This window comes from Rhopilema esculentum, chromosome 11, assembly GCF_057945365.1.
Source record: "Rhopilema esculentum isolate cy_ngs chromosome 11, ASM5794536v1, whole genome shotgun sequence".
In the NCBI taxonomy this organism is placed as follows: Eukaryota; Metazoa; Cnidaria; class Scyphozoa; order Rhizostomeae; family Rhizostomatidae; genus Rhopilema; species Rhopilema esculentum.
This window is the reverse complement of record NC_142825.1, coordinates 11,913,218-11,940,584: the sequence shown is the minus strand read 5'-3', so window position 1 is coordinate 11,940,584 and position 27,367 is coordinate 11,913,218. Positions and strand designations below refer to the sequence as shown.

Below are 27,367 nucleotides of genomic sequence, written 5' to 3'. Positions count from 1 at the left end.
AAAATGTAGCAAACTTTCAAAAGCCAAAGCAACTGGCTGGCCTAAACTAAATTTTCAAAATGAAATGTGCGTAATCTCGTTTTCAGTACGAGTTTGAAAAATGACAAAAACATGGCGTTGTTTTTCTCGTGGGTTCGTTTGAGGCTTTGAGTGGTTCATTGACGACTTGAACTGCGTGCTTTACGAAAGACTATTTCTGTAAGGATATTGTTTTGTTTTGAATATAACTATCTTTATTTTTTTATGAAGAAGTGGGCCGTACAAGCTAAGCCTTTTCATAGCTGCCATAGCCCCCAAAATTTAGAATTTTTCACCTCTAAAACTTGAACACTGACCTTGTGTGTGGCCCTGCCACACTTTTTAGACTAGGGTATATTGATGCTATACATCATAGAAATCAGTTATTTTTGTGCAACTAATGCAACATAGCAACCTCTACCAGTCAAAAGCACAAATTAAGAACAAGCTAAGACTGAGCTACTATAAAGAGTAATTTTGGACATGATTCATTTAAGAACAAGGATTTTTTGTCATCTATGGGTGCTTTTTGGTGAATTTTCAAACTTACTGACAAACCAAATGTCTCACTAATTTTGTTGGCAATTGAGGCCTTAACACCTTCCTATATCACTACAGCTAGCAATTGCACTCCTTATACCCTAATGGTTTAAGAACAAATCATAAAAAATCCAGCTTCAGATTTTTGAAAAATTAAAACAGCCAGCCTGAACTCTAATTTCTGGTTCCTATTTAAAAAGGGTGTATCGCTCTTCATCAAAAACATCTCACCATTTCTCAAACCATTTAATTGGTCCTTTGGAGATTTGATTTATCAGGAATTTTCTGTATCTAAAATTAACACTCATTTCCATACTGGCAATAGCATATTACAAATGAATTCTTTTTTTAAAGTCATTTAGATTTTGGAATGCTTGTCATCTTGCCACTTTTTTGAGATATGGCCAAGTCACTGCAGGACACTCTGCACCAATGTCTTGAAGATCTGGAAAGATATTATGATAAGGGGAGTGATAAAGACATACAAGAAACACTGCAGAAAATATTTTGCCTCAAAGATGTAGATTTGTATTCATTGGTTCTTGCAATTGTCAAAGAATCCAAGCATGTTTATTATCTACAAAGAAAATCAATAGCTGAGATCACCCTCAACATCTTCAAAAACTGGCTTTTATCGAAGGTATATGAATTTATCAATTTCAATAACAGTATTATTAGATTAGTATTTAGAGTGACTGCTAAGAGAAATGTCTACCAAGACTATTAAGAACAATAGTACAGTAACATAAATTAAAATGCAACCAATACAGCAGTTAGGCTGGAACATGTGTTTCTTGGGTTGAGCAGGATTCTTTGGTTGCAAGAAAATCAAACTCCTTCAAAAATATTTTGGAAAATTTTTTACAATTATTTTCCAATAATAGAACAGCAAACAAAAATTGTTTGATTGATAGAAGAATCTGGAATTGATTTGTTTCTGCTGGTATAAAAGTGTACATTGTTACCAATAAAGCAAACCAATCTATCAACATTCTTTTCTAAAAACCTTAATTGAGATACCAGGAAAAATAAGGTGATATGGCAGGCCAAAGGGATTATTTTAGTCATAGTATATAAAAGTCTTCCACAGGGGTCATCACCTTTTGGCATGAATAGTTTTGTGTTTTCAAAATTTTGTTCTGGACAGAGTCACAAACTTGATTCAGGCAGGGACATCTCTGTCTTTTTTCTCCAATGCGAACCCCAAAATCAAGCCTGAAAATATTTGAATCATGTCTCATTTTCATTGAAAGTGTTTTTTGAACAGTATAACCTAACTCCACAATTTAAAGAATTAAGGTCTAATTATAGTCAAGGTCAAAATTATAGAGTTGAAACATTCGGTTTCAATTTTTGTAGATTTTGTTAATAAAATCGTATAAACAAAAGTTGGTTGACATAAACATAAAGCCAATTGATATATTAAAGTTATAGATCAGTGAGTCTTGAGATACAATTTTAGAAGTATGTTCCATCTGTTAACAGGGTCGTAGCTTACTGTTGACTGATGAACACAAAGATAATGCTATGGACTATTTGGTAAAAAGCGGAATCAAGTTTACTGAACAATTGCGTGACATTTTTCAACTGGACAAAGGCATTGATAGAAGATTTTTATTCAAGCACTTAGAGTATCTGTATGATTCAAAAAACGATCCCAAAACAGCAGCAATTGTGGCTATAGAACTCAAGCTGCAGGATTATGTCGACCCTGAAGAGCTGCTATTGCCGTTAATTGCTTCTGACAAGTTTCAAGTAGCTGAGGCATTGTTGAAGGATAGTCGTATACTGCAGGAGCGTTATGTTGAGATGCTGAACAGACTGTGTGGCTTTAAGGAGGATGATTTGTTTGATTACATACAGAAGTAGGTACCTTGCATCATTCTAGGGTTCATTCTAGCTGCTTTGACAGATGCACTTGAGTATTAGAGAGCCTTCGTCAATATCAGAATAGAAACTACAGTTGTTTTCATATATGAGGATAGAAATATGTTTTTATTCATTCCACTTACGATCCACGCTATAAACATGTATGTCACGCCCAATATGTTAGGCGTACTATAACGGTACTTACGCCAAATTTTGGCATTGCGTAATATTTTCAAAGTTATCTAAAGCTTTTTATTCATTGCGTTCTCAAACGCGTTCTCGTGGAATCCTTAGTATAAAACGTTTCACTTGTAAGCATAAGGATTTTATTGCAGATTGAATTAGAAGCAAACCGCTCTTTTGTCGCTCTTCAAATCCCCTCCCCCCTCGATCTTTAAGGAAAAATTTTCTTTCAATTTTCAGATTTTTATGCCAGCTCCAACTATTCCGATAATAATTGCATTAAGAGTGAAACTCGAAGGTGAAACTTAGATCTTTCCTGTTCTAAAAACCTTTTTTTACAGCTATGCCTGTATGGCATCAAACAGACCAGTTTAAAATGTCATTCCGGATTTGAATGTAAGCAGATTTGTAACACGGAACGATGCATTTCTTCTTGACTGCTTCCAGATCAGCTGTGACCATTCTGATCCACTACAATGGCATCTTGTAATTAGGCATAAATAAGTGAAGCAATGTGAACTTGTAGAATGCGATCATTTGATTACTCGTATTTGGTCTTTTTATTTTAAAACGTTTTCAACTTTAGTCATCGGCACATTGTCATTATTGACTGCTAGATCTCTTAGGAAAAAGATTTATTTTCCGATTTATTCTCCAGAGAGAGAGAGAGAGAGAGAGAGAGAGAGAGAGAGAGAGAGAGAGAGAGAGAGAGAGAGAGAGAGAGAGAGAGAGAGAGAGAGAGAGAGAGAGAGAGAGAGAGAGAGAGAGAGAGAGAGAGAGAGATTTAAATTTCTCCTTACCTTTCGTCATTATCCGACGTTCAAACTCGGTGGAGTGTCGGACGTAAAGCACTTCTTTAGTATGCTATCGCTCCAGCTTCCCTTGCCGTCTTCAACTGAAAAGACCTGCGCTGTTCATTTTTGAAGCACAATTTAATTGCACATTATTCTTTCAGTAAGCGTCGTTTAAGCATCGTTGATAAAACGAAATTCACGTCAAAGACGCTGACAAAGATTTCAGAGAAAGCTGTAAAGAGATATGGCCTCGATCCAGGTTTGTGTAAGACTTTAATTAGATTGTGAATATTGCCCTACATGTATCATACAAACATACTGTACTTTGTAAAATAGACCTTGCTCCATTTTTCTTGCTTTTTGGTGCATATTGTCGTGAGCTAAAGATTTTCTTTGCCTTTCCAGTCGCCAATTCTTAGTATTGCTATATGTCTTCGATATCCTGTCGACTGTTATTGCAGTGCAGTACCTTTTTGCATAATCTACTCGTCCATATACAGTTTAAAAAGCATATTCATGATTCTTTTCTGTAGTCTTAGACTCGAATGATGAAGTTTGTTAGTAAAAACACTACAGTTTGTGAAGCAACACATGAAAAAACAGCTGTTTTCTCGTTCTATTATTATCTTGCTTTACCCTATCTTCCAGACTAGGTTAAGAAGCAACTGAAAAATTCTTTGTTATGTTCACTGACACTGTTTGTATAATGGCATTATAAGTTGAAATGGTAAACATATTTATATACAGTGGTTGTTTTGAGAATTCCGATAGGTATAAAAGTATTATGCTTGTTGACTGTTTTTATCTTGTTATTCATACCATTATTTTTCAGTGAATTTTCCTAACATATTCAGGAAGAAGAATGTCAGCAGCTTGCGATACTTGGTCAGTCAGAAATATAAATCGGTAAGAACGTTTCAAAACTTCACTCCTTGTTGCCCGAAACTAGTTTTAAATTAGTAGATTGTCTTTGCTTTTGTAGTAAAGTTGTTTGCTTGCCAATCAATTATATGATTTTTTCCTTTTATAAACCTGTGGATTGGGTATATCGTTGACATTCGTTCATTTTTGCATCTTTGTATTTATTGACTTCTTTGACTTCTATGTCTTTTAACGCAGCGCCTATTCTAATGTTGTATTCACCTCAATTCAATTCAATTTTATTCGTATACTACAGAAGTGAAATACTTCATTAAAACTGTAATATACACGACCCGAGAACAAGTATGTACTTATCTAGCGTGGCAAAATTATAATCAAAAGCATAACAGTAATTATAATAACAGAAACAAGGTTGGTTATATACTTAATAAACTGGAACAAGATAATATAGCATGTATCAAGATTCAGTTTTCGGAAATTTAGAAATTGATATTATTTTACTGAAGTTTGCTATACTAGTATATTAATACATTAATACTAATATACTAATATATATATTAATACATTAAGACTCTGAAAGAAAGACTCTAAAGTTTACTACATTACTACATTTGGAAACTTCCTTGCATATGCCTGCAACACAGGTTTCATTTACTGCTTGCACTTTATATTAATATAATGCTATTTAATGTCAAATACTTGCTAACCATTATTTTTAGCATACGCCTTTAGCCATTCCACATATTTATGTTCAGCTTGAATGTTGCTGGTAAAAAGTTTTTCTAGAGAAAGGAATCTTCTGTAAAACGTTTAGTTTCCATGTTAGTAACATTAATTTCAGTAATGACGAAATATTGTTTCCTTTCCTTTGCAGCCCGATTATGAATTTTCAAAATGGGATGGACTAATTAAGGTATCAATCGTTATTTTATTTGATCGTTGTTATTTTTTACCAATCTTTTTTTTAGAATTGGCCGATGGTAAAATTTTCTGCAGTGGGAAAAGGCACAGCTATATGCATTAACATATGCATTAACGTAGACACAGGAAGCATGTTAAAAGTGTGGAGGGGGGGGGGGCACATGAAGGCAAAATATGGGTACCTCTGTAAGCTGCAAGTTGGCACTTTACAACTGTTTCTAAAAAGTGGGGTGCATGTGCTCCCTGTGCTCACTGGTTCCTACGTCCATGTACATTAACATCAATATTATTTGATCAAGAAGAGTTTGTACGAGAAATCATACTGACTTTAATTGTAAGGAGCGTAGTCCAGATACTTTTCTGTGATTTTACCTCATTTTTATTTCCTCTTTGCAATACGGTCTGTCGATAATAACACAATGATATAGTGATGACATCACAAACATAGCAATAAAATCTCCGATATGCTGGCAGATCGGATGATAACTTTCTTTATAGCTATCAACCTGCTTCACGACTGGAATTAAGTCCATTTTTATTACACTGTCTGGTAAGAGCATTTCGCATCTTTGGGAAACGAATTGATATCAGATATTGTACTCAGTTTTTCCTCAAATAGAGCTCTGTAAACTGGATTACCGCCATTGTATTACCTACTCTGCAAGGGATGGAAAGAAAACTGCCCTTTCAAAATCACTAGGCTAATTTCAAAGGATTAGAAGTGTATTGCGAAAAGTTCCTTTTAAAAAGTGCATTGACTCTCCCGGGGGGCTCATTTATTTTTCGGTCTTTTAGAAGAAGGCTAAGAAGAGATGGGGGCTGAAAGAGGGTGGGGCTAATGTAGAAAGGTCAATATGAATAAGCAATTTTTTGGTAAATATTTTATTATTGTACATTAAATCTCAATGCAAATAGCAGAGTTAGTCTACAATGACATCTTCATCTTGATCTGAGTCAATCAACAATCGGAAGGGGGGGGCTAAAAGATGAGGGGGGTTATAATATCCAAAATTAAGTCGAGTAGGGTTTGGTGCTGTTAAAAACAAGTCTCAGGTTGGTTGTTAGTCTTTTGGGGCTGAAAATACAGATTTTTTCATAGTTATGGCAAGAATTGATTCTATATTCTGCAATAGGGAAAATCTGCAAGAAGGCAATTATGTAGAAATTGTATCGACAGAAGACCCTGCGCATATCAAAGTCCTAAGAATGTTTTTACTTCGAGATTAAAGCGAGGTCTGATTTGCCATCTTTATTTACATCCTCGAAGAATCAAATCAAAATCAATGTAATCAAATCAAATCAGATCAAGTCACTGTACTTCATTTCAATCCAGGCTGCAGTTGCTAATGATACTTGGCTGCAGGAACAACTCATTTTCCTTCTGGCCTACCAACATTGTGATTCTCCATATGCTGCTAATCTAGCCAAGCACCTAAACATGCCACGTAACACGTTGCCGCCAGCTGTACGATTAGAGCTCGACCGAAAGCCAAGTTCAGATAGGTAGTTCATTTTTTATTATAACATTTTTCTCATTTTGCTGTTTATTTTTCGAACCCTCTTGTTGCTTCTGTGCTATTGTCTAGTGTTGCTTCAAATAACTTTCGTTTGAGTTACAAGATAACCTTATTTTCTTCGAAGTGTAGTGGGGACTTCATAGATGGACAACGTTTGGACCAGTGCAATTGTCCGTTTTAAAAAGGTATCTTTTGAAGAGAGGTTCTTTGAAGAGCGTTTTGACCATTTGGGACAAAAGTATCTGTCCGTTGTTGAGAAGTGTTCAAATTATTTAAGTTAGGCCTTATTTAAAATTTTTACAAACTATGAAAAGAGATCATTTGTAAGAGTGACAGTGCAGCAAGGATAGACCTCAGTCAACTCTCTTTATTATATGATTCGGATTTTATTTTAATAGTTCTCATTTGCTCTTCAATTCATTCGGCTTTTTATCTCAGTTCATTTGCATCATAATACAGGCTCCGTACCACCTATTTGGCAGCACGCTGTTTCTTTTAGAACAGCCTTCTGGCACTTTTGCAGCTTTACTTTCGACAATCTATACCACGCTACTTCTTCTATGCCTGCAAACTAGCTTTTTCATTATAGCATACCAAGTTGCTTTGAACTGGTTCTTTATGTTTCTATATCAGCTTCTATGCTAAAAATCTTCACATCTCCCTTTTACATCTGCTAGGTTATATGCAGTGAGGTTTGGTAGTACAAAAAGTAAAAATGGTCTTTTTGCCGTTCAAAGCAATTATTCCGGTATTTTTAGGAAGGTTTTGACTTTTTAATCAGTGGATTCTCGTGGCATAATCTCAGAAAAACATTTTAGACATGCCTAGCTTGAACTCCCCATTTCCGATAGATTCTTCCCTATCTATATAAATTGGCATCGACCCCCTTGATGTAAATTAAACTAAAAGCATCTGTGGCAAAAGAAGTTTTATTGCATTGACTTAACAGTTACTAGAATGCAAAATGATTGTGAGAACGTAAAGAGTCATGAAGTGACTATATGAAAGTGATAAAGTCTATCTGAGCACCAACAGAAAATAGGTTTTTTATGCGAAGTATGTCTCTTGTATACTACACAACATGCACTAGGGTATCAAAAGTACTGCACCACCTTGTTCAAAATGGGGGCACTTTTTGTAAACTTTTTGGCAATACAAAACATTCGAATGCAAGAATTGGGTGAAATAGGCGTATTTTGTAGCAAATTTCGGCGGGAAAAGTTTGCAAATTTTGCGACGCCTTGGAAAACTTGATTAGAAATGTATAACTTATGCAAAAAAATTTTGTCTGTAAAAATGTAGCCATGCCTGAGAAAACAAAATTGTCAAATGAGAGGCGAATCGCTGTAAAATATTTACGAGGAAGTGGTCTTTAATTTTTATAAAAATGTTGACCAAGTTAGATGCAGTTACACAACAGCTGCGGGAAATCAAAAAAGATTCCTCGAGGGTGTTACAGAAGTAAAGAAACCGAGAATTGGGCGGCCAAAAAAATTGATGTTAGAGGGGAAAGAATTTATCTTGTTTTATTTCACTGCATTTACACCTAGGGGCAGTAAAGGAAATGAAACTCGATAATGGGCAAGGTTTTGCAGCTCAAAATCCGTCCACAGAAAATATAATGAGTGTTTTGCACAAATACAAAAGAAAAAGTTACCTGAGTAAATGGAAACCATTTTTACAAAGAATTATTTCCAAACAAAGGAAATTAAAGCTTTGGCATATCCAGAATCAAGTCCAATTTTTAACATTATTAATACGTTTGAGTTCAAATGAAAAACGTTACAAACCATTATCCAAATGGTTGTCCGAAAGCCAGAAAGTCATTTATTGTAGGAATTTTCCAGGCCTAATACGAAATTCTGCAGGAATACGTTGACCAAATATGTGGATCCACTTCAAGGAGGCTTTTTGCGGTTTCAAAAGTTTGCGGCTACCAGTCAAAATCATGCATGCGCCATTTCTCCACCTTCGAGGTGGTGCAATACTTTTGATACCCTAGTGTAGAAGCATCAATTTTTTCAGAGTTTTGCCATAAAATTACCATTCTTCTTTTAACATATAGAAGACTTACACGTAGAAGAATATGTTATCTCTAATTAACTACAACGAAACCCTGCATAAATTTTACAATGAATGTTTTACAATGCCAACGGAGGAAGCGAATGTGCAGTAGTGTAAGCGTGCATCATGTCTTAAAACAGCCGGTTTAAGTAAAATCTTAGTAAGCTTCAAGCGTTCGTAAGGTAAAACGCCGACTTTCACCCTTCATGATCAAGAGCACGTATGTGTTGGTTATTTTGAGTGAGACATTACAGGGTATTTAGAGGATAGAGGACTTTATATCTTTGCTTTGGTAGTTTCTTTGAAAGAGATTCAAACATGTTTTGTGCAAATAGTTAATACCCTGTTATCTTTGTGCATGTTTGGTCCAAGACGTGTGATCCAGCCGCTTTTGAAGCATGCCCCTTTAGACTTTACTTGGTGCCAAATTTTGCAAGCGGCCCGTCTTTGAAGGATCTGCCAATATACCTTATACAAATCAATAAAATCCTACTCTATTCTTCGATCTTAATGTGATTAAAAATATGTATCGATCGATTTTCCTCTGACTTGTGGCCAGTTTTTCTCGCCAGTTGTACCGGATATTTGTAGGAAGACAATTACACAGTGGACCACTTTTAAAATCCCAATACTAGCAAACTGATTCCAATCGTATGACCACACGATGCGCTTCATGTTCTATGTGCATACATGGTTATCTGTTTTGAATTTTGTCACAGACAACAAGTGTATTCTCCCACGCCTGACCTTAATGCTGGCAAGGGACACCCTCTTTGAAGACGCCTCTTCCGATTTAGGATGTTGATCCCTAAAGGCTTAGTTTGATAATGTCTTTACGATGTATTGTTGCATCGCATTTATGGTAGCTTGGAGGTACTAGGGGGTTTATAGGGGCAGTTAAAAAAGGAAAAACCAGAATTAATCAAGAATTACTAACTTCCTGCCGTTTATGTAAAAACATTAGAAAGTGACAAGGACAGCATGCCTGTAAATGAAGAAAAATACCAACTTCATGTGAACACTCCGGGCCATGATTCACAAACGTGGGCTGTGTAATTCTTTTTTCTTCAACCTTGACTCTCGTCTTTTTGATATTATGCTACGTCTAATGCTTTTGATTGAAAACCCTCTTTTCTCAAAATATGCGTGTTTTTAACAAGTAGCAGGGAAACCTTGCGCAAAGCTCCCAATAAGCCGTCACACGTTGTGTGACATTCCATTATTTTACAATTTCACAATGCAAGCTGCTTCATTCTGACTTACGACTAAGGTGAAAATGATAATTTTATTTAAAGTAAGTCGTAGACATATCACAACGCCCTCCTTTATCTCACATATTTCCTTCAGTTTGCAGACTGTAGCCAGCATGCCTCCACTTATTGATATGTCAAATATGTGTGATGATGATTATGATGATTTCGATGACGATGGGTTCATGTTTTCGACTGATGACGTCAAGTATGATGAAACAAAGGAATGCCGACAGTCGCTTCGTGAGCTGACAGTTACTGAGAAGTACTGGTCGTACCCCTTACTCGAGGAAAACATAAAATTCATCAACACTTGTGATGCTCTCCGGCAAAGTATTAAAGTCATTTTTAAGGTTTGTCATTTCTTGTTAAAAAATAAATGTTAAAGTTTCGACTAAACAGAGTTTGAATCCAGGCAGCTTTCTTTAAACACAATTCTTTCTTTAAACATTTAAAATTCTTTAGACACAATATCCCTTCAGCTTGAAAATTTAATACTGGAAAAGAAGTAAATGTCATTATTACATAAATACATTTATAAAACTAAAGCTGAAATATAATGACTTCTTTACATAGCAGCTGCTCTACCAGGGAGTTGTGTTTGGATTGCTTCGAGTTCGTAAGATTATTTTTAATTGTTTTTTGTTCCCTTGAGCGTAGGGAGTTCTCTGATATTATTGGGAATATTATTCGAAGCTTTTTTAGTGGAATTTTACAAGTAAAAACATTTCTTGGTGTATTCTAGATTTTATCTTGGGTTTCACAGGTTCTTCCTTTTCCTTGTCATAAGACAAGGAAGTGTTTAGTTGTGTGATGAAATTTATTCAAAATCTTTCAGGAAATTGCTTTTTGATTTTTTGTATGCCATAACTGCTCGATCAAATTTTATTAGCTGTTCAACGATTAACACGAATCGCTGAGACAGATCTATGTCTTCAGATCTAATAGCCTCAAAATTCCATAGCCTCACTTTCGAGGAGGCTTTTGAAAGGATAACCCAATGGACAGGCTATCCCCTGCCTTCTCTTCTTCGGGTCATAACTTTGGCTGTGGTCCTCGACGTTAGCAGAAAACGCATGCGAATATTTAAACTCGTTTTTAACCGTCACCTCCCTCACTTGTTGGATATGAATGACCAGAGTTAGCCTTAACATATTCAATGTGATGTTTCAAGTAAATACTGGCTCTTATATCCCATTTCTTAAACCACTTATATTAACGACCATGGGTAGTCAAGAAAATTAAACAATTTTTTGTTTCAATTAAGATTCATACAAGGGACAAACTCTAAAAGTTCCCTCCTGTGCTTTTTCGTCACCACTGAAATCATGAGCATTTTTTTACGTTTAATTTATAGAAAATGAAGAAGAATATGTCCAATTGTCTTGAGCACAAAGTATCTTTCTTATCGGAATTCTTTTACATTAGACAACCAGAGACCATTAATTCGTTGCACCAGTAGTAGTTTAACGGCCGTTCTTGAGTCATTTTTAGGTTTAATGAATGTTTTTACGTCACTAGGGTGGAAATATTATCGGGTTCGATGGTGAATGGCAACCAAAGTACGGGCGGGCAGGCCAGAAAGATAAGTGAGTGGTTTATCTATGGAACAATACTACAGCTCAAATATCATCTTTTTATAATACTGTTTATAATTATTTTTTGTAATACTGTACCTCAGAAGAGTTTTTTTTACCTTTTGTAAGTTATCGTGTCTGTCGATGCTGAAATATTGCGGATGGTTTTAAACCCCTGGACGTAAATTGGTTTTACTGTTGTCAGTGGCGTAGCCAGCGGGGAGTGTAGGGGAGGGAGGGGGAGCGGGGGGGGTTGACACCCACCCTCTAATACTTCACGAATTCGTCGGTAAATCTTCAGTCGGTCTACAAAATCCAAGCACCTTAATTCTTGTCCATCTATGACTTCTTCGGTAAATTTTCTATTGATGACACTCCTCTATTGATGATTGTTTTGTCTTTTTTGCAATTTTACATGCGTGCTACACTTTATTTCCAAATGTAACATGGCTTCTGAACCCCCAGTTAATAGTGACTTCGTTAAACTTGCAGAATGGCAATCATGCAATTAGCCGTGAAAGAAGAAGTATATATCATTGATATTTTTGAATTCGATCGTACTCAAGAAGGCCAGGAGCTACTGAAAGTCCTTTTCAACAAGCTGTTTACTTCTGAAGATACGCTGAGGCTAGGTATTTTTTTATTTTCCTAGCACGAATTCTTTTCAAAGTCTTAAGTCTCATATCAGTTATATGACAATAGCGAATTCAGAGGGCTACCTAAGAAGAAAATCACGAGTTATAGAATTAGAATCCAATTATATGAAAAACTCCATCTAACTTAGCATCTCATTTCCTAATAGAAATTTTTTGATGCATGCATGATACGTATATGCCTACTCACAGGAGACTTCACAGCAAGGTGAAATAAAGGAATAAGGTTACATTAAAATTTCAAAAATTTCAAATGTGCAAGTCAGTATTTCAGAAGAACAAACCAGTATTGATAGCAATAATGTAATCATACTAGATAATAAAGATTTGAGTACAAGTATATTTAAGGTGCGAATTTAGCGTCTCGAATGCCAAACAAAACACACGCAATAAGATCATTTTTGCTGGAAAGAAAAACACCTCAGCGTCCTTAGTTCTGTTAGCGAATGGCATTAACAAAAACGTGATTCCCTCAAAATCGAGAAACTTTTTCCTTGTGCTCCTGATTTTACTGTCCCTGAGTTTTCTTATCACAGCTACCTACACCGCAGTATCCATGTTCATGTTAAGCTGTGTCTAAAAATACTTCAGTCTCTGATGTCCATTGTTATTTCATGTCTAGCAGAGTATCAGTAGTTTTATCCAATCTTTTCTTATTCCCCACTGGCGAAATACCGTTGAAGGAAAATTAGTGGTAGCCAATTCCTGAACGATTTTGATCCGCTGTTTAAGTAATTATATTAAGTGTTCAATGTTTTTTCTTCTTAATTATGCCATTGCAAAGAAACGCCCCTATAAGAACAGGATGGCAAATTTCCCAGTGGCTGCTCGTGACAATTCTCTTGCGTTGAAATGCCGCAATAGATTCACTGAAACGCTGGACACTTCCGTTTGAGGTAATGATGAAAAAACGGCTCAGAGGAAGGGAAGGTATTAAAACTGATACCGCATCGGGGCTTGAAGTACGGAAAGAGATAAAATAATGAAGTAAGGATGGATGGATAAAATAACTTATTGAAGATATGCTCCATTGAATGATTTTGCTCGTATTGTCTCCGTTTTTTATACTCAGTCTGAAAAATTACATTTTAAAAAACAAGATTTCAAAGACGATGCCAATGGGAACATGATAGGCATGGCTACACAGTAACCTTAACAAAAACAATTCAGTAGCACCTTAGGCTATACCAAAATCCTGCTTAGGTCGCTCCTCAGAGATAATTGGTTTAGATCGGAAAATATAGAGGCTACTGCTTGAATAGAAGATTTAATTTGCACAGATTTTGACGTAGTTTTTAGTGCCTTAACTGAATCACACCAACAGTTTTATCACCCCTGTCGTTAGTTAACTTTCCTTTCACTTAACTTAGCAATGCTATCCAAGAAGGGTCATATGCATAAATCCATAATGTTTCTTCAGTGCCAGTTTTCATATTATTCTATGAATATTTTCAACTTTCTTAGTTCCGTTAAGCTCTTTCTTTTTCAGATCACCACTATTCTTGACCACTCCAGCCCAAAATCCACCCCCTTCAGTCAATTCCGAATAGTGAATCACGCCCCTGTTACAAATTCTGTTTGTATGTTTGATCTTTCTCCGCCCGTGCAGACGGAGAATCCCACCATTAAAGAATCTACTTCACTGCTTATTTTGTATTCATGTAAACGTTTTATCCTTTTGTGGCCAATTACTATGATCGAGATTTGTTTAGTGATACCACAGGAAGCCCTGCGTACCAACCTGAGATCTTATGGTAAGGTTGTTAAGGAAGATACCGTTAATCCCCTTAGGGAAAAACAAGCAACAATTAGCGCTAATTTTGTTACTCATAATTGTATCTCCTGTTACGGATTACATCTGTTTAAAGAGATACATTTTTTCTTCAATAGAGATAAAATGTTCTCTTTCTATGATATCATTTCATTGCTAATTTTTTCGTACCCATCTCACAATGCTTTATTTCATTCGTTTTTTCTCACTTTTTCTTCCACTTTAAAGAACAAAGGTCTTCTCTACATTGCAAAGCATCAATTCTGAGAGTACATTAGATTTGTTTTCAAATTTCCAATTTTCTTATGAAATTTTTTTGGACGACTCTTGGATTTCAATATAAACATTTTCTTATTATCAGACCAATCATTTTGGCAATATCAAAATTTTATGGCCATACCTGAGATGGAAAATGCTATTCTCAAATATATTTTCAAGTCTATATGCAGCTGCTTTAATCTTCTTTGTCGTTAGGATATGGGATTGAAATGTAAACAGATAGATCGTAGCCTTAGCAAACTCCGAAAAGCTAGGCTAACAACCTTTGCATGCAGCAAAGTATTTTTAGCTTTGTCATTACCTGAAAGCCCCATTGGCTACGAAATCATGTGCAGTAAACATCCTTACGAAAACTGAGTGCATGTTTTAATTCATACATGCTACAAGCTCTCGTTTCAGTGCGCCCGCATCGTAGTAATGCGCCTTTACAGCAGTTTGGATTCTTGATTCAGTATTACAGAAACGAAGGCTTTTGATATGTCCACTTCTGCCGGTACGTTGATGGTAGAACAATGTTACAAGCATACTTACACATAACTACCTAATGTTTGACAACTTATTATTTGAACTTTAAGACTGGGCTAACAATATGGAAAGTTAATCTGAAATGTGTATGTTTAGCCAAAATGCAGAAAACGTTTTTGCAGGAGGATGTATAGGAACGCTATTATTTAGCAAGAATTGCAATGGTTCCTATCTTGTCTGCTGTAACTTTCCACCGTTGATGCTACTTCAAATCTTATTTAACGTGCAGAGAACACGGAGCCAGTGAGAGAGACAGTGTATTGCTGTATAACTCTGATCTGAACTTGACTGAACTTGACTGACTGAATTACATTCAAATTAATTTACTTATATACAAAATAAATGTGCTGAGTAATGATGTGTTGTGATGATGTAATGATGATGCAATGGAGAAGGAAAGATCTAGACTTGGAAAGAAATCAGCATGACATAGATGTGTGAACGTGTGTTCAATGGTGCAGGGAATGTCCTGTGCTAGGTGATGCTGTGAATGACGTAGGTAGATGTCATGGTGATGGGATGATGTAGGAATATGGACTGGACCTTGTCTCCAGATAAAACTTTTGCAAACATCATTTCAAAGTAGTATTGCATTTATCACGCGCCACTGAACAGAAACCGTTAAGAAGTTATTACAATAAAAGTAAAATTGCATTCCGTGATTTATGTTGAAAATATCTAAACATTCCAAAACCCTAACTTTTACACCATGGAATATACGCCTGTAATAAAATTTGCCTTCCTTGTTTTCCCTCACTTTCTCTCTTTCTCCCCTCCCTTTCCCTTGGTCCCTTTCTTCAAATTCCTCCTTCGATAAAGCTTCCCTTTTTCTTCCGCTGTTACAAAGTCCCCTTTCCATCGCAGACTCACGTTCCTCTTCTGCCCCATATACGATTTTTAACAATCCCGTGGCTGCATTTTTATATTGAGGAACCTATTTAACAGTGCCACGGTTGTTAACTGTAGCTTTGCTGTCTCTGGTTTTCTCGTGTATAATATTGAATAAAATTGACAAAGATACACCGCTTTTATTTGCAGTACACTTAATTTTTCTAAGTAACTTTGCTTCAATTTAGTTGCTGATCCGATTCTTGTAATATTATTGTCGTGTATATGTATAAGTATCATTAGATTTATAAGGAGGAAATACCAGTCTATCGTTTAAAATGCTTTTGGATTTAAAATAATTATCTTCTCTTTTTTGCGGATTATTTGGCACAATCCGGGAACAAATTAGGCCTTTATGGTAAATTTTACGCTTATTCCAATAAGCTAATCATAAATCCGCCGAAAACGGGCAATAAAATTATGCCAAAGAATATTTCCCAGTATAATTCTTTCTATAATTCTTTTATCTCATAATAATAAATTTGGATTTGGGAGAAAATATCTAGTTCTAGATCATTCCGCGGACTTTAATGGCTCCCACATCACAGAAGTTAGTCAGTTTTAACTAATTTTCAACAAGACTTAGGATGCAAGAGGCGAAAGCTTCAATTTGAAGGTTTTTTGAAATTATTTTTGTGGACTTTTACTATTTTCAACTCAACCATCTTTCACAAAAAATTGATTGTGCAATATACAGCACTTTGTCATTTGTTGCTTCATTGACAACGCAACACTACTGTTGAATGTCACTAATGTGTGATCATGCATCATGTTTTGAAATTGTAAACATCGTCCAGACACGCCATATCATGTCCCGCAATTGTTTTTTCTTTCCTATTTTCTATGAAAATTAGCTGCAAACTTTGTTTAGCATATAATTACGTCGACCAATCGATATCTTTATACCAATTATCTTGTAATCTAGTTGTAGAAAATAACTTCCTGCCCACCCTTACTAGGAACTGAGACTACGAAATTTTATTTCAAATGGAAAATTAAATTCTAGAAGATTATTTTAATAAAGATTTTCTAAGGTGAACCACAGGAAATCATAGCTGGTTAGAAGAAAAATCTTGTTAACATGTTGTTGAAAAAACAAACGCTTAGGAGATTTATAAGAAAGACCTGCGGCTATGGTTGAACTTAGTTAATTAGCAGCAGAGCAAAATGTTTTAGTGGATTTTGAAGACATCATGTGATACGGTCCTAGGTTTTTGTAAAAATTTGACAGTGTAGTTCATTAAATCTTGAACAAGACTGTTGATTAATACAATTGTAACCAGTTTTAATGATAGTTATACAATAACGTGAATATAACTACTGCACATGTAAAGCAACGATAGAGATTGCATTATGGAAACTATTAGCTGCAAAGTAAACAAGGGGATTTATTTGCTCAAAAACAGTTATTGGTTATGAATTAACTGATTTACACTTTTGGACAATTTGATTTGTCAGGATTGTAGTTCCTGGTCTTGGGCTCTTGGGCGATCAGTGTACATCAATTTATGGTATAGATTGTAACCTTTGTAGCATTTGGCACTAGCAAAAAGGCACTGGCGAAAAAGTGTTTGCTCGATATTGATATAAGGACAGAATAATCGACAGATTATAAGACCAATCACTAAAGAGTTTGATGACTGTTCTTCGAAAGTCGAGTTTATTTGCCCACTTTCTTTCTTCATGTTAAAGTTACTTCAGTATGATTGCCAATACGTAAAGCTTTATCAAACTTATCTGTGAGCACGTTAGAAGCAAGTTTCATGTGACAATGTCCAACAATGTGTATTATAAAACAATCTTTTGGTTGTACAAAACTTGAAAATGGCTTTGAAAAAAGCAAACATTTAGTAAACTAAAGCTTTTCGTCTGACACTCTTCAGAGTTTAAAACGTCAGAACATAGATCATTGGTCAGCCTATACAGCCATGTGCTCGTGTTTCTGATTGGCCTATTTCGATCCACAACTGGGTATATATATTTCCTAGCGTAGAGTTTTCGATCCATGTTCTGACGTTTTAAACTCTGAAGAGTGTCAGACGAAAAGCTTTAGTTTACTAAATGTTTGCTTTTTTCAAAGCCATTTTAATGTGTATTATGCGAGTCAATTGTAGCCCTAGCTGTGATTTAGTTTCAATGTCTGCTAATTCTAGCCTGTGAATCACATGAAATTCAAAGCGAATGACACAAGGTTATTATTTGCTCCTTTGCTAAATCAATTTTCTTTACTGTAGGCTTCGGAATAGACAGTGACATAAAAGTCATAACTGACACATATCCATATGCCAACGACTTTCTGCGAAAAACAAAGAATTTTGAAGATCTTCTGTATCTGAGCAAACAGGTATATCATTCATCTCGTATTAATCGGTTTTGTCTCTCGTTGTAAATTTTTATTTATGTTTCCAATGTTTCTGCACAATATGTATTTGAATATTTTGGGAATTGTTATCTAAAAAGAACCAGAGGTTGGCTCTATTATTTCAGCCTCTGTTCCAATAGATGCGCTTGGATAGAAGTGTCTTGAACACCACAGCTGTCTACAATACTTTATCCCCGGATGTATGAGGCTCTGGTACCCAAGGTAGCCTCTTCTGACCTTCACTGTGCACGAGCCCCAACTATCCTTATCAATTAGCTATTTTCTTTTTCCTGTCAAAACATTCCACTTTTAACAGATCCTGAAGCTGCCGTGTGTGATCAAAAAGCTTGGTTTGACAACGGCACCTGATAAAGAGAAGGGATTGAGTCAGCTTGTTAAGCAGTGCCTTGGAAAGCCATTGGATAAAACATTTCAGATCTCGAACTGGGAGCAACGGCCTCTGTCTAAGGAGCAGCTGTTATATGCAGGTAAAGCTTAGGGGTTACTATTCGACTTTATAGGGAGTGTCAAGCGTTTCATTCAACTAGATTCATTGCTAGCAAAGATTCAACATATTTCTCATGTTTGGGCTTTATCGCAAAAAAGAAAATAGCGATCAGAACAAACCATTTAATCAATCAATCAATCAGTAAATCGATTGATCAATGATACTTAGGTAACTCGGTACCTTTAATGTGTTAATAAACCATAATTAAAAACACACATACACGATCAAACATTTTTCTTAAAATTTTCGCTGCCCTTCGGCAGCCTCCTCAGTAAGAATTGAGTTAGACTCTAGCGTTCTACTAAAGGTCGTTGTGTTTTGGCTCGATTGATTTGTTGCGTCGAACTTTATTTTTTTTTGTCGCGTAGAGCGTTTGAATTACCCAGTGACCGAAAACATGACTGATCAATGAATCAGTCGATAATCAATACAATACGAGAAACTGCAAGGATATCCGAATTCCAAGATATAGCCTTGAAGATATGAAAATAGGCTTTCACTATTCAGCTCTTACTGCGTGCAAAACATCCATATCACTATCATGGAAGTACCATCCCTCTCACATTTCTAAAGAGAACATCCAAAGAGCTGAATTATACATGAAACATGACTCCTTGGAAGAGCACCAAATAGGCTTTAACAGAAACTACTTCTACTCCTGTAAAGATATATAAAGTTATACTTTAGCTTGTATTTAACTTATATTTTTCTTATACTGAAGGAATTTTATGTATTGAATAATTTGATATGAAGTATGAATACATATATGAATGTGAAACCAAAATCTAAGTCAACATACCATTAATTATCTGCACTACACATTCAAATATATTTTTATCAGAATTTGTAAAATATGGTATTTAAGTACCACAGCTCGCTTTTTTGGGTTGTTATAACATTACGTAGAAAGTTCCCATTTTTATAGGTATTAATGTTAACGCTTCTTTGTACAACCATTTGCCAATCGTACATTTTCGTAATCTTATCATATATCCTGTAATGTAGAGGTGGTATATTTAGGACAAGTTCTAATCGGGAAGGGTATAAAGCTACGTTTCTTGCCCGATAATGAAAAAAAGATAAAATTAATTAATTATAAAAAGACTCTATTATAGAAAGGTTTCGGCTTTTCAATCAATTTGATCAACATTTGCTGTGTGTTACTGATAAGATTACGAAAGTTTCCTAGTATAATTTTAATATCCACCCTTGATTTCAATTTTCACCAAGTTTTCATTTAACCTTCATTTCATAGTCTATGACACATCTTTTTATGATTCTTTTTCCATTTGAGTACCTATGAACTTCAATAGAAACTGGTTTTTTCTTCAGCCTTGGATGCCCTATGTCTCGTTAAGATCTATGATGTTTTCGAGGACCTTGCAGCAGAGTTCCAAATCGTCCTCACATCTAATCCAAACAGGTACGTTTGATATAATGTTATAATTTCCCATTAGATAGTAATACCCATAGCGGGAGAAAAATCACTTCCTTTCTGCCAGGTTGAAAAAATGGTGTCCTTCCTTAACCACCTGGACAGGTGAAATAGTTAACTTTATTTTTCATCTTTCATTGACATTTTCGCATTTGATGAAGATAACTTCTAAAGAAATCTCCTTTGAAGTAAGCCAAAAGCTCTTCTGACGCCTCATCTCTATAAAGCCCACATTATCAATAGGCCTCTTTCCATATTTCCCTATCACCTCTATTTAACAAGTCCCAATCTAGGCTTTCTAAAATTCTATAAGCCTAGAGCTTTAACGGTGTCAGAGCTACCCTGGAGGCTGCCATCCATGGGAGAATCTCGGCTTCGACTGCGGTTGAAAGTCCCCTTGGTAATGTACCGCGATTCTCAGACCAGAGATCTTTATTTAAGTATGCTTCCCTGGCAAGATATTTACTGATGCAATTTGTTATCTAAAATTGAATTATTTTACAAAATAAAAGGCTTTCTGAAGACTTCCTTGTGCTAACTGGGGTGAATCTGAACCAAAACCGCATTTTTTTAATTATTTTCACATGTGGCGGCTATCTTATTCGTGTTTGACCTAAAGAAATGACCCAGGGGCTATCAACATGTATCTTGGAAGTAGACCTTGAGCTTCGAACCTTCTTGCACCTAAAAGCACCGCATACAAGCGATATATAGAAGTTCTTTCCAACAGAAGTTGGGAAAACATGCCGCAAATGCGCGACAGCGACTCTGTAGGTCAGTGGTGTCCAACATACGACCCGTGGGTCAGTTGTGACTCGATAGGGCATATTTTGTGGCCCGTTTTAAGTCAATAAATTTCTCAATAATTTGGTCCTTAAGCTATGTCTTTGCAGTGCTGTCCCTACCAACATTGTTGTCTCTTTATTAGGCATACTTTCTCATTATAAGGCGTATCTTCTCGTTATTAGGCATATTTTCTCACTATCATAAGCAGACGTCTATTACGAAGCTGAACAGCAAAAGTCAAAAGCTACAATCCAAGCATACAGACAAACATGTCCCACATCAGCTACAAGTTTAATGTGTGATGTGAATAAACTGCAAACAATAAATGTAATATTTCACACTGATAACGTTTTCATGCTACTGTCTATGTAACTTTTCTTTTAATTTTTCATGCAAATGTAAGGGTTAATCCATTTTCAGTTCCATACAAAATTTGCCGATGATTTTCTTAATTATCAATCTGACGCCCTTGTGCAGTAAGATTTTGTCTATGGCCTACCCAGAAAACATTGTTGGCACCCCTGCTGTAAGGCTCTGCTAATGGGCTAGCGGTCGCGCTTTCAAATTTATGTCAGAAGCAAAGATGTTTGAAGATCGTTCCTCGTAATATCCATGTATAATGCATCACTAACTTGAATATCGTTTCTTGTAAAGCTTTTGCCGAACAATGCAACATTTGTTGCATGGATTTGCGATCCAAATAATGGTGGGAGACCAGATGATGTCACATCCGGTGAAACGTTTAGAAAGGGACTGGGATCCAGTCACTGATTGTATTTTACTCCTCGGTGTCTTGAGTTTTTTTAAATTTAGCGAGAAATTGTCTACTCAAGTGAAGCCTTCGAGAACTAAAGCTACCTCAGTCAACTCTTTTTTAACTAATAGATTTCGAAGTCTATAAAATTAACACCGTTTTAAGGTATCGGTTTGATATCAGTTATGATATTAAAAATTACCTTCGCTTCAAACCGGACTAAACTTACCATGTCAATTTAGAATTTGTTGGTTGACTTTATCTTGATGACTCAAGTTAGATTTGGAAACAATTGTAAGGAAATATTTTGGGAGAAGACGATGACTTTTGAAAGAAACAGTATAGAAGAAGGATAGGAGGCTTGTGAAGCAAAAGAAACTGGCAATGTAAATGGCTGATAAAGTTCTAGATATTTTTGGGAAATAGTAAGAGCTATGTATTATCCCTTTTGTTATTAGGCACAATGAAAATTAAAACCTAGAAAATGAGGGTATATAAGATTAACGCCGATTTTCAAGTTCCACACAAATTTTCTAGTGCATTAACATCCTAGAACCATGTACGAAAAATTCCAGCAAAAATATTTGAAATAACGACGCAACATATGTTGCATGATGCAAGCAACATGGGTGGCCAAACTAAGCAGCAGTAAGTTTACGATAATTGTTGCAGCAAATGCTACTTTGCTTGACCCTGGCTTAAGATCTTTGTTTCAAATAAATCTTTTTCTTTTAGTGGAACTTGTCAGAGCGTTGCTGAATTTCAGAGTTATGTGCCCGAGGTAAATTTTATTTTTCGTAGCCAATCAACAAATACTACTGACCAATCAATAAGCGCTGGATAGTATCATGCTTTGTTGATTGGCCAATTAGTGATTGACAGACGGGTCAAGCAACTTTAGTAACTTATTGAATGTGTCTTTACCGAATGTGCCTCTGCACCAATTCAACTATGCCTCCATGTGTCATTAAATTCGAATAAGACAATGCTATGCGAATAATCATGCCATTTTTGAGATATTTTATCAATCGCTTGAATCATTTCTTGGGAGGAGTAAACAAACTGGCCATTTTTTGGCATGAATAGTGGGGATGCCGCTCTCATAACTGTACTTTAAAGTGCAGGACACCGTCAGATCTGTTCCGAATCCCATTTCTCCATTGCCTGTTTGTACGCCTTTCTGTTGTATGCTCAGGTTTAAACAAAGAAATCGTTGGACATCTTGTAATCATTAATCAATTGAAGCATTTCTCAGCCATGCTTTTTCAGAATAGATGGTCAGGAATTTTCTTTGTTTAGTTTGTTTTATTTGAAAAGTTCAAGTGCTTTCTTCAGGCTTGATTAAATCTTTCCCTCTCTATAACTACCCTGCGTTTTTGCAAATCTAGAAGCAAAATTTGGAAACCCATACTTCATTTCGCCCAATGACACTCAGACTTTTATCCAGAAAATCCTATGTTGAAAATTCAGAATAAACCTTCTAATCCAATGGCTTCATTTACAGATGACCGATTAAAAGGGCTTTTGTTTGAGGTTACTAAAACATCAGTGTAAAATTAACATATTAGTTCCAAAGATGTCACAAAGAGACAGGCATGTCTGTCGTGGTTTTGCCGTCTTTATACGTTGGACGAATTTAATATAGCCTGTTCCAGATTTAGCCGCGCGGAATTCTTAGAGCAATGCTTCGTATAAAGTTATCAGAAGCAAATCTTATTTAATAGATAATTAGAAACAAAGCACTGTGAAAAACTGAGAAGACGACAGCCATGTACGAAACAAAAATAGCGATTCCCGACACCCCTTTCAGCCCTATTTCAAGGACAAAGCTTTTCGGTGATAGGGTCCATTCCTATCTTACAAAAATTCACCAGATCTTCTAATAGCACGGCTTCACGGTGCTTCTCCTGTTGTTTTGCTTGGAAGACTGTTTGATTCTCAAAGCCTCGTGCGTACTTCTTTCCGATCTCGTTTCCGATCTCATCATGCCTTGTAATGATGACACATCACAAGGCACTAGAACCCAGGATATTTAGGGCCTCGTTACAATCAGATTACGAGGGTATGTGAAGATTAATTCTGTTTCCTTTGTGAAGATTAATATCTTCTGCCTTATCTTTTATCTTATGTCACTGACTGTTCATTCCTGTGGTGCTTTTACAAATTTTTTTGGTTAACTGTTCTTGTCAATTTCTGTTCTTGCTTCCCGAACAGAAAGAAGTTAGAAATTTGTTACGAGCAAAACTTCGCAAGAAAATTGATGTACCGGATTTCCTTTGATGTATTAAAAAGGAGAGTTTTAAGCTTCCAGGCCTAGCTTCACGCTAAACACGAGTATCAGACTACTCTTTGCATTGCTGTCTTGATATGCGCTTCCAATCGTGTAGAGCATTTTCTAAACGGCATCGCACACTCGGGTCCCTTAACAGTGATCGTCACTGTATTAACATTTGGTAAAGCCCATTATTTTAAAGTTGACTCCCTAATCTACATCATATTTCACTTCTAATGTTGTTTTGTTAATTATCACTTTACTGTTTTGTTTTGTTAAGGAGCGGGTTGTCGATGGTCCTCCGCAACGACCAGGTCAACTAGCTGTAGTCTGTGACACGATGCTGCAAGGACTTGGCAAATACTTAAGATGCTGCGGGGTAAACACTGTGATTCTGCAAAATGGCGATGATCATATGCATGCAGTTGAGGTTGGTTTTTTCAGTGGGATCTTCATATCATGAAGACCTTTTGCATGTGCTATAGGCAACTTCTAGAAGCCACACCCGCCACCACACCCATGGCCACAACCCCTATACTTTTAAAAAAGAAAGTAGAAAGAAGACTTGGTCGCCAAGAGGCCCATAAGCCTCCATGAAAGCCAGAAAACGAAGTAGATATTTCGTTTTCCCACCTCGCAAAAATGTCAAAGTCTGTTTGGCGTATTTACCCAAAAGAAAACCTATTGAAATTATTTGGTAGACCATTCATGATTTCGACTTAGGCTCCAGATAGACGTATTCGTTGCTCAACCCTTCCACCGTCCTCTTCCCTCCCCCGCCCCCTCCAGGCAATGTTGTTTGTTGAGATTTAGTGAAATAGTTGCAAATCATTTGTGCAAAGATCGTATACAATAACAAGAACTCAACAAAATTGCTTGAAGGGGGAGGGGGTCAAATACAATTTTAGTAGAATACTGTCAATAAATTTGTCCTGATTTTGTCACTGGTCTCAATATATTTTGTGAAGGATTGTATTGTTTGGTAAATCTGACATTTGGGGGCATTGTCCGTGACCGTTTTTGTCTTTTCGTTTTTGTTCTGAAAAGAAAGACGACCAAAAAGTGATATGCAGCTTTCAGCAAGTAACCCAATTTCAACAACTTGTGATTTTTACTTCCCCTGCAACTAACTTGTTTTAAACCCTGTTAGACTCGGTTTTTGTTTTTATTTTGTCTTCAGGAACAACCAGTTGTGAACCCGTAGTCCGCTTAGAAGCCCTTGTAGCAGTTTTCCCTACTATGTCCATAATATATTGGCACTTTTGTTCATTTATCGACGATTCATAATCTAACTTTTGCTCATTCTTAAGTCGTTTGCTTTCAGTTGTACTACAAACAGAAAAGGGTTATTCTTACTCGTGGAAAAGCATTTAACCAGGTATGACAAACTCGCTGTTTCCATGGCAGCAAACAGAACTTTCAGAAACACTCAAATTTTGCTCAAATTTTTCACATTTAATTTTGTGGCTATCGAAGCAAGATTTCCCTCATTAGTCTGAAGACTGGGTGTTTTTGGGAGTATTTCAACATGGGCTGTGGGTGCGGCTTATAACCGAGACCGACTTACATTATTTTAAAAACCCAATTCACTGCGGCTTATGACCGAGGGCGGCTTACATTATTTTAAAAACCCAATTCACTGCGGCTTATGACCGAGGGCGGCTTACATTATTTTAAAAACCCAATTCACTGCGGCTTATGACCGAGGGCGGCTTACATTATTTTAAAAACCCAATTCACTGCGGCTTATAACCGAGGGCGACTTACATTATTATAAAAACCCAATTCACTGCGGCTTATAACCGAGACCGACTTACATTATTATAAAAACCCAATTCACTGCGGCTTATAACCGAGGGCGGCTTACATTATTTTAAAAACCCAATTCACTGCGGCTTATAACCGAGGGCGGCTTACATTATTTTAAAAACCCAATTCACTGCGGCTCATGACCGAGGGCGGCTTGTAAACAAGGGCGGCCTATAATAAAATATATACGGTAAATCTGTTTCAGTTTTTTTTCATACATCTTGCTAGCTTAGATCATCCTTAAGTCTACCCCTCTCAACCAAAAATTTTCATTACAATGTGGTTATTACCATTAAATAGATATACCGTTTTGTATTAGCGTTGTAGCGTTGCATTACATCTTTGCCCCCTGCTGCTCCAACATAGATGAATTACAAGTATTGAATACTTTTCTGAAATGATATTTCTTTTTTCTTTTATTTGCAATATCATTCTTATGAATTTACTTTGATAGATTCGGGCCTATGTTCCGGAGAAAATGTGCATGTGTGTCCCTGAAGGCACAAATGCAATTCAGATTGCCGCTGTTCTCGGGCGCTACAACGTACGGGTGACGTCAAAAGATATCTTTAGCAGGTGTCAGGTATGGACCCAGATTACGAAAATTCTTCCGATTGATCCTTCTTTTTCATCATGGAACTTTGCTCCCACTGAAGAAGTCCAAGACCAGTACGGGGGGGGGGGGGTGGGGTTATGATTATCCGCCACTGTAGCCAAAAAAAGATCTGATTTTTTTAAAAAGAAGATATAAAGAATGAATTGTGGGAAGGTATTATTTCTTTATTTTTCACTAAGCAGCGCGTCTGAAACGTACGTCACATTAAAATGTTGCAGTAATGGGCGTTTCTGTAGGTAAACTTGATTCTGTTACAGATCAAATTTTTGTTATGTATTAAGAAGGAGTAAAGGTTTAAAGAAATACCAGCATGCAGGTTGATGCAAAGAGATTGTATTGCTTTTTAATTTAAGATAAGAATGATCTTAGCAATTCTAAAATTCTGTGGATAAGAATTTCTACTTCTACCCATAGTTATGCAACGGTGACAAGTACTTGACAGTGAAAAAAGAACACATGCTTTTAGCCTTTTGGAAAAAGACGAGGGTCAGGCCGAAAGAAAGCTTTTTAATCCAGCATAACCTGCATCATCTCCAGGATAGCCAAAAAAATGAAACTGGTATCGATTTTCATCACATGATAATTGGCAAAGGTGCTTCTTTGCAATGTGAGTTTATTCCTCCTCAAATTTTTGATAAAGTTGACACATTTTTTGTTTGTGAAAGTTGCGGCAAGGTTTATTGGGAAGGTTCGCATTTTGATAAGATAGCTGACCAGTTTTCGCACATCATCGTTGACAGTGGTGAAGACGATCGGAGATCATTTTACGACCAGATGCAGACTTAGGAATCGTGGATTTGCTATTGATACCAAAGCGTCAGGTTTGTGCTGGCTACATTTATGGACAGCCAGGCTTTGGTCATGAAAACTAAATTCGGCTGACTTCAAGTTGAAAAGTGTACATTCTAGTAGATGGCCAAATCCGGTTTGGTCGCCCAGTTGATATTGCGTCGTAGAAGACAAATGTTCTCTTTTAGGCCAAGAAATGTAACTTATTCCATACTTTAATTCACACATGCAGTATTTCAGGTCATGCCTCCTAGTCATGCCTCCTACGTTTGCATAAATCATGGTATTTTGTAATACGACTTTGA

The 27,367-nt window shown here is 36.3% G+C and overlaps 1 protein-coding gene across 1 annotated transcript; it reads left to right on the top strand.

Annotated features, from left to right (window-relative positions):
- Nucleotides 1–79: 79 nt before the first annotated feature.
- LOC135693749 (exonuclease mut-7 homolog) lies at nt 80–27,367 on the top strand. Its single transcript, XM_089111098.1, has 18 exons — nt 80–198; nt 913–1,198; nt 2,044–2,423; nt 3,566–3,663; nt 4,237–4,310; nt 5,161–5,199; nt 6,541–6,710; nt 10,136–10,391; nt 11,560–11,627; nt 12,108–12,247; nt 17,966–18,075; nt 18,410–18,581; nt 19,934–20,024; nt 22,312–22,357; nt 24,129–24,278; nt 25,173–25,226; nt 26,112–26,240; nt 26,688–27,367. Exons 2-18 carry the CDS (start codon nt 959–961, stop codon nt 27,057–27,059), a joined length of 2,589 nt encoding a protein of 862 aa, XP_088967224.1. The 5' UTR covers nt 80–198; nt 913–958; the 3' UTR covers nt 27,060–27,367.

Excerpts from the sequence above, each read along its gene's own strand:
- LOC135693749 (XM_089111098.1), top strand. The coding sequence starts at position 959 with ATGGCCAAGTCACTGCAGGACACTCTGCACCAATGTCTTGAAGATCTG. Across the intron at positions 20,025-22,311 it reads CTCACATCTAATCCAAACAG|TGGAACTTGTCAGAGCGTTG; the intron begins GTACGTTTGATA and ends TTTTTCTTTTAG. Across the intron at positions 26,241-26,687 it reads ATATCTTTAGCAGGTGTCAG|TTATGCAACGGTGACAAGTA; the intron begins GTATGGACCCAG and ends TTCTACCCATAG.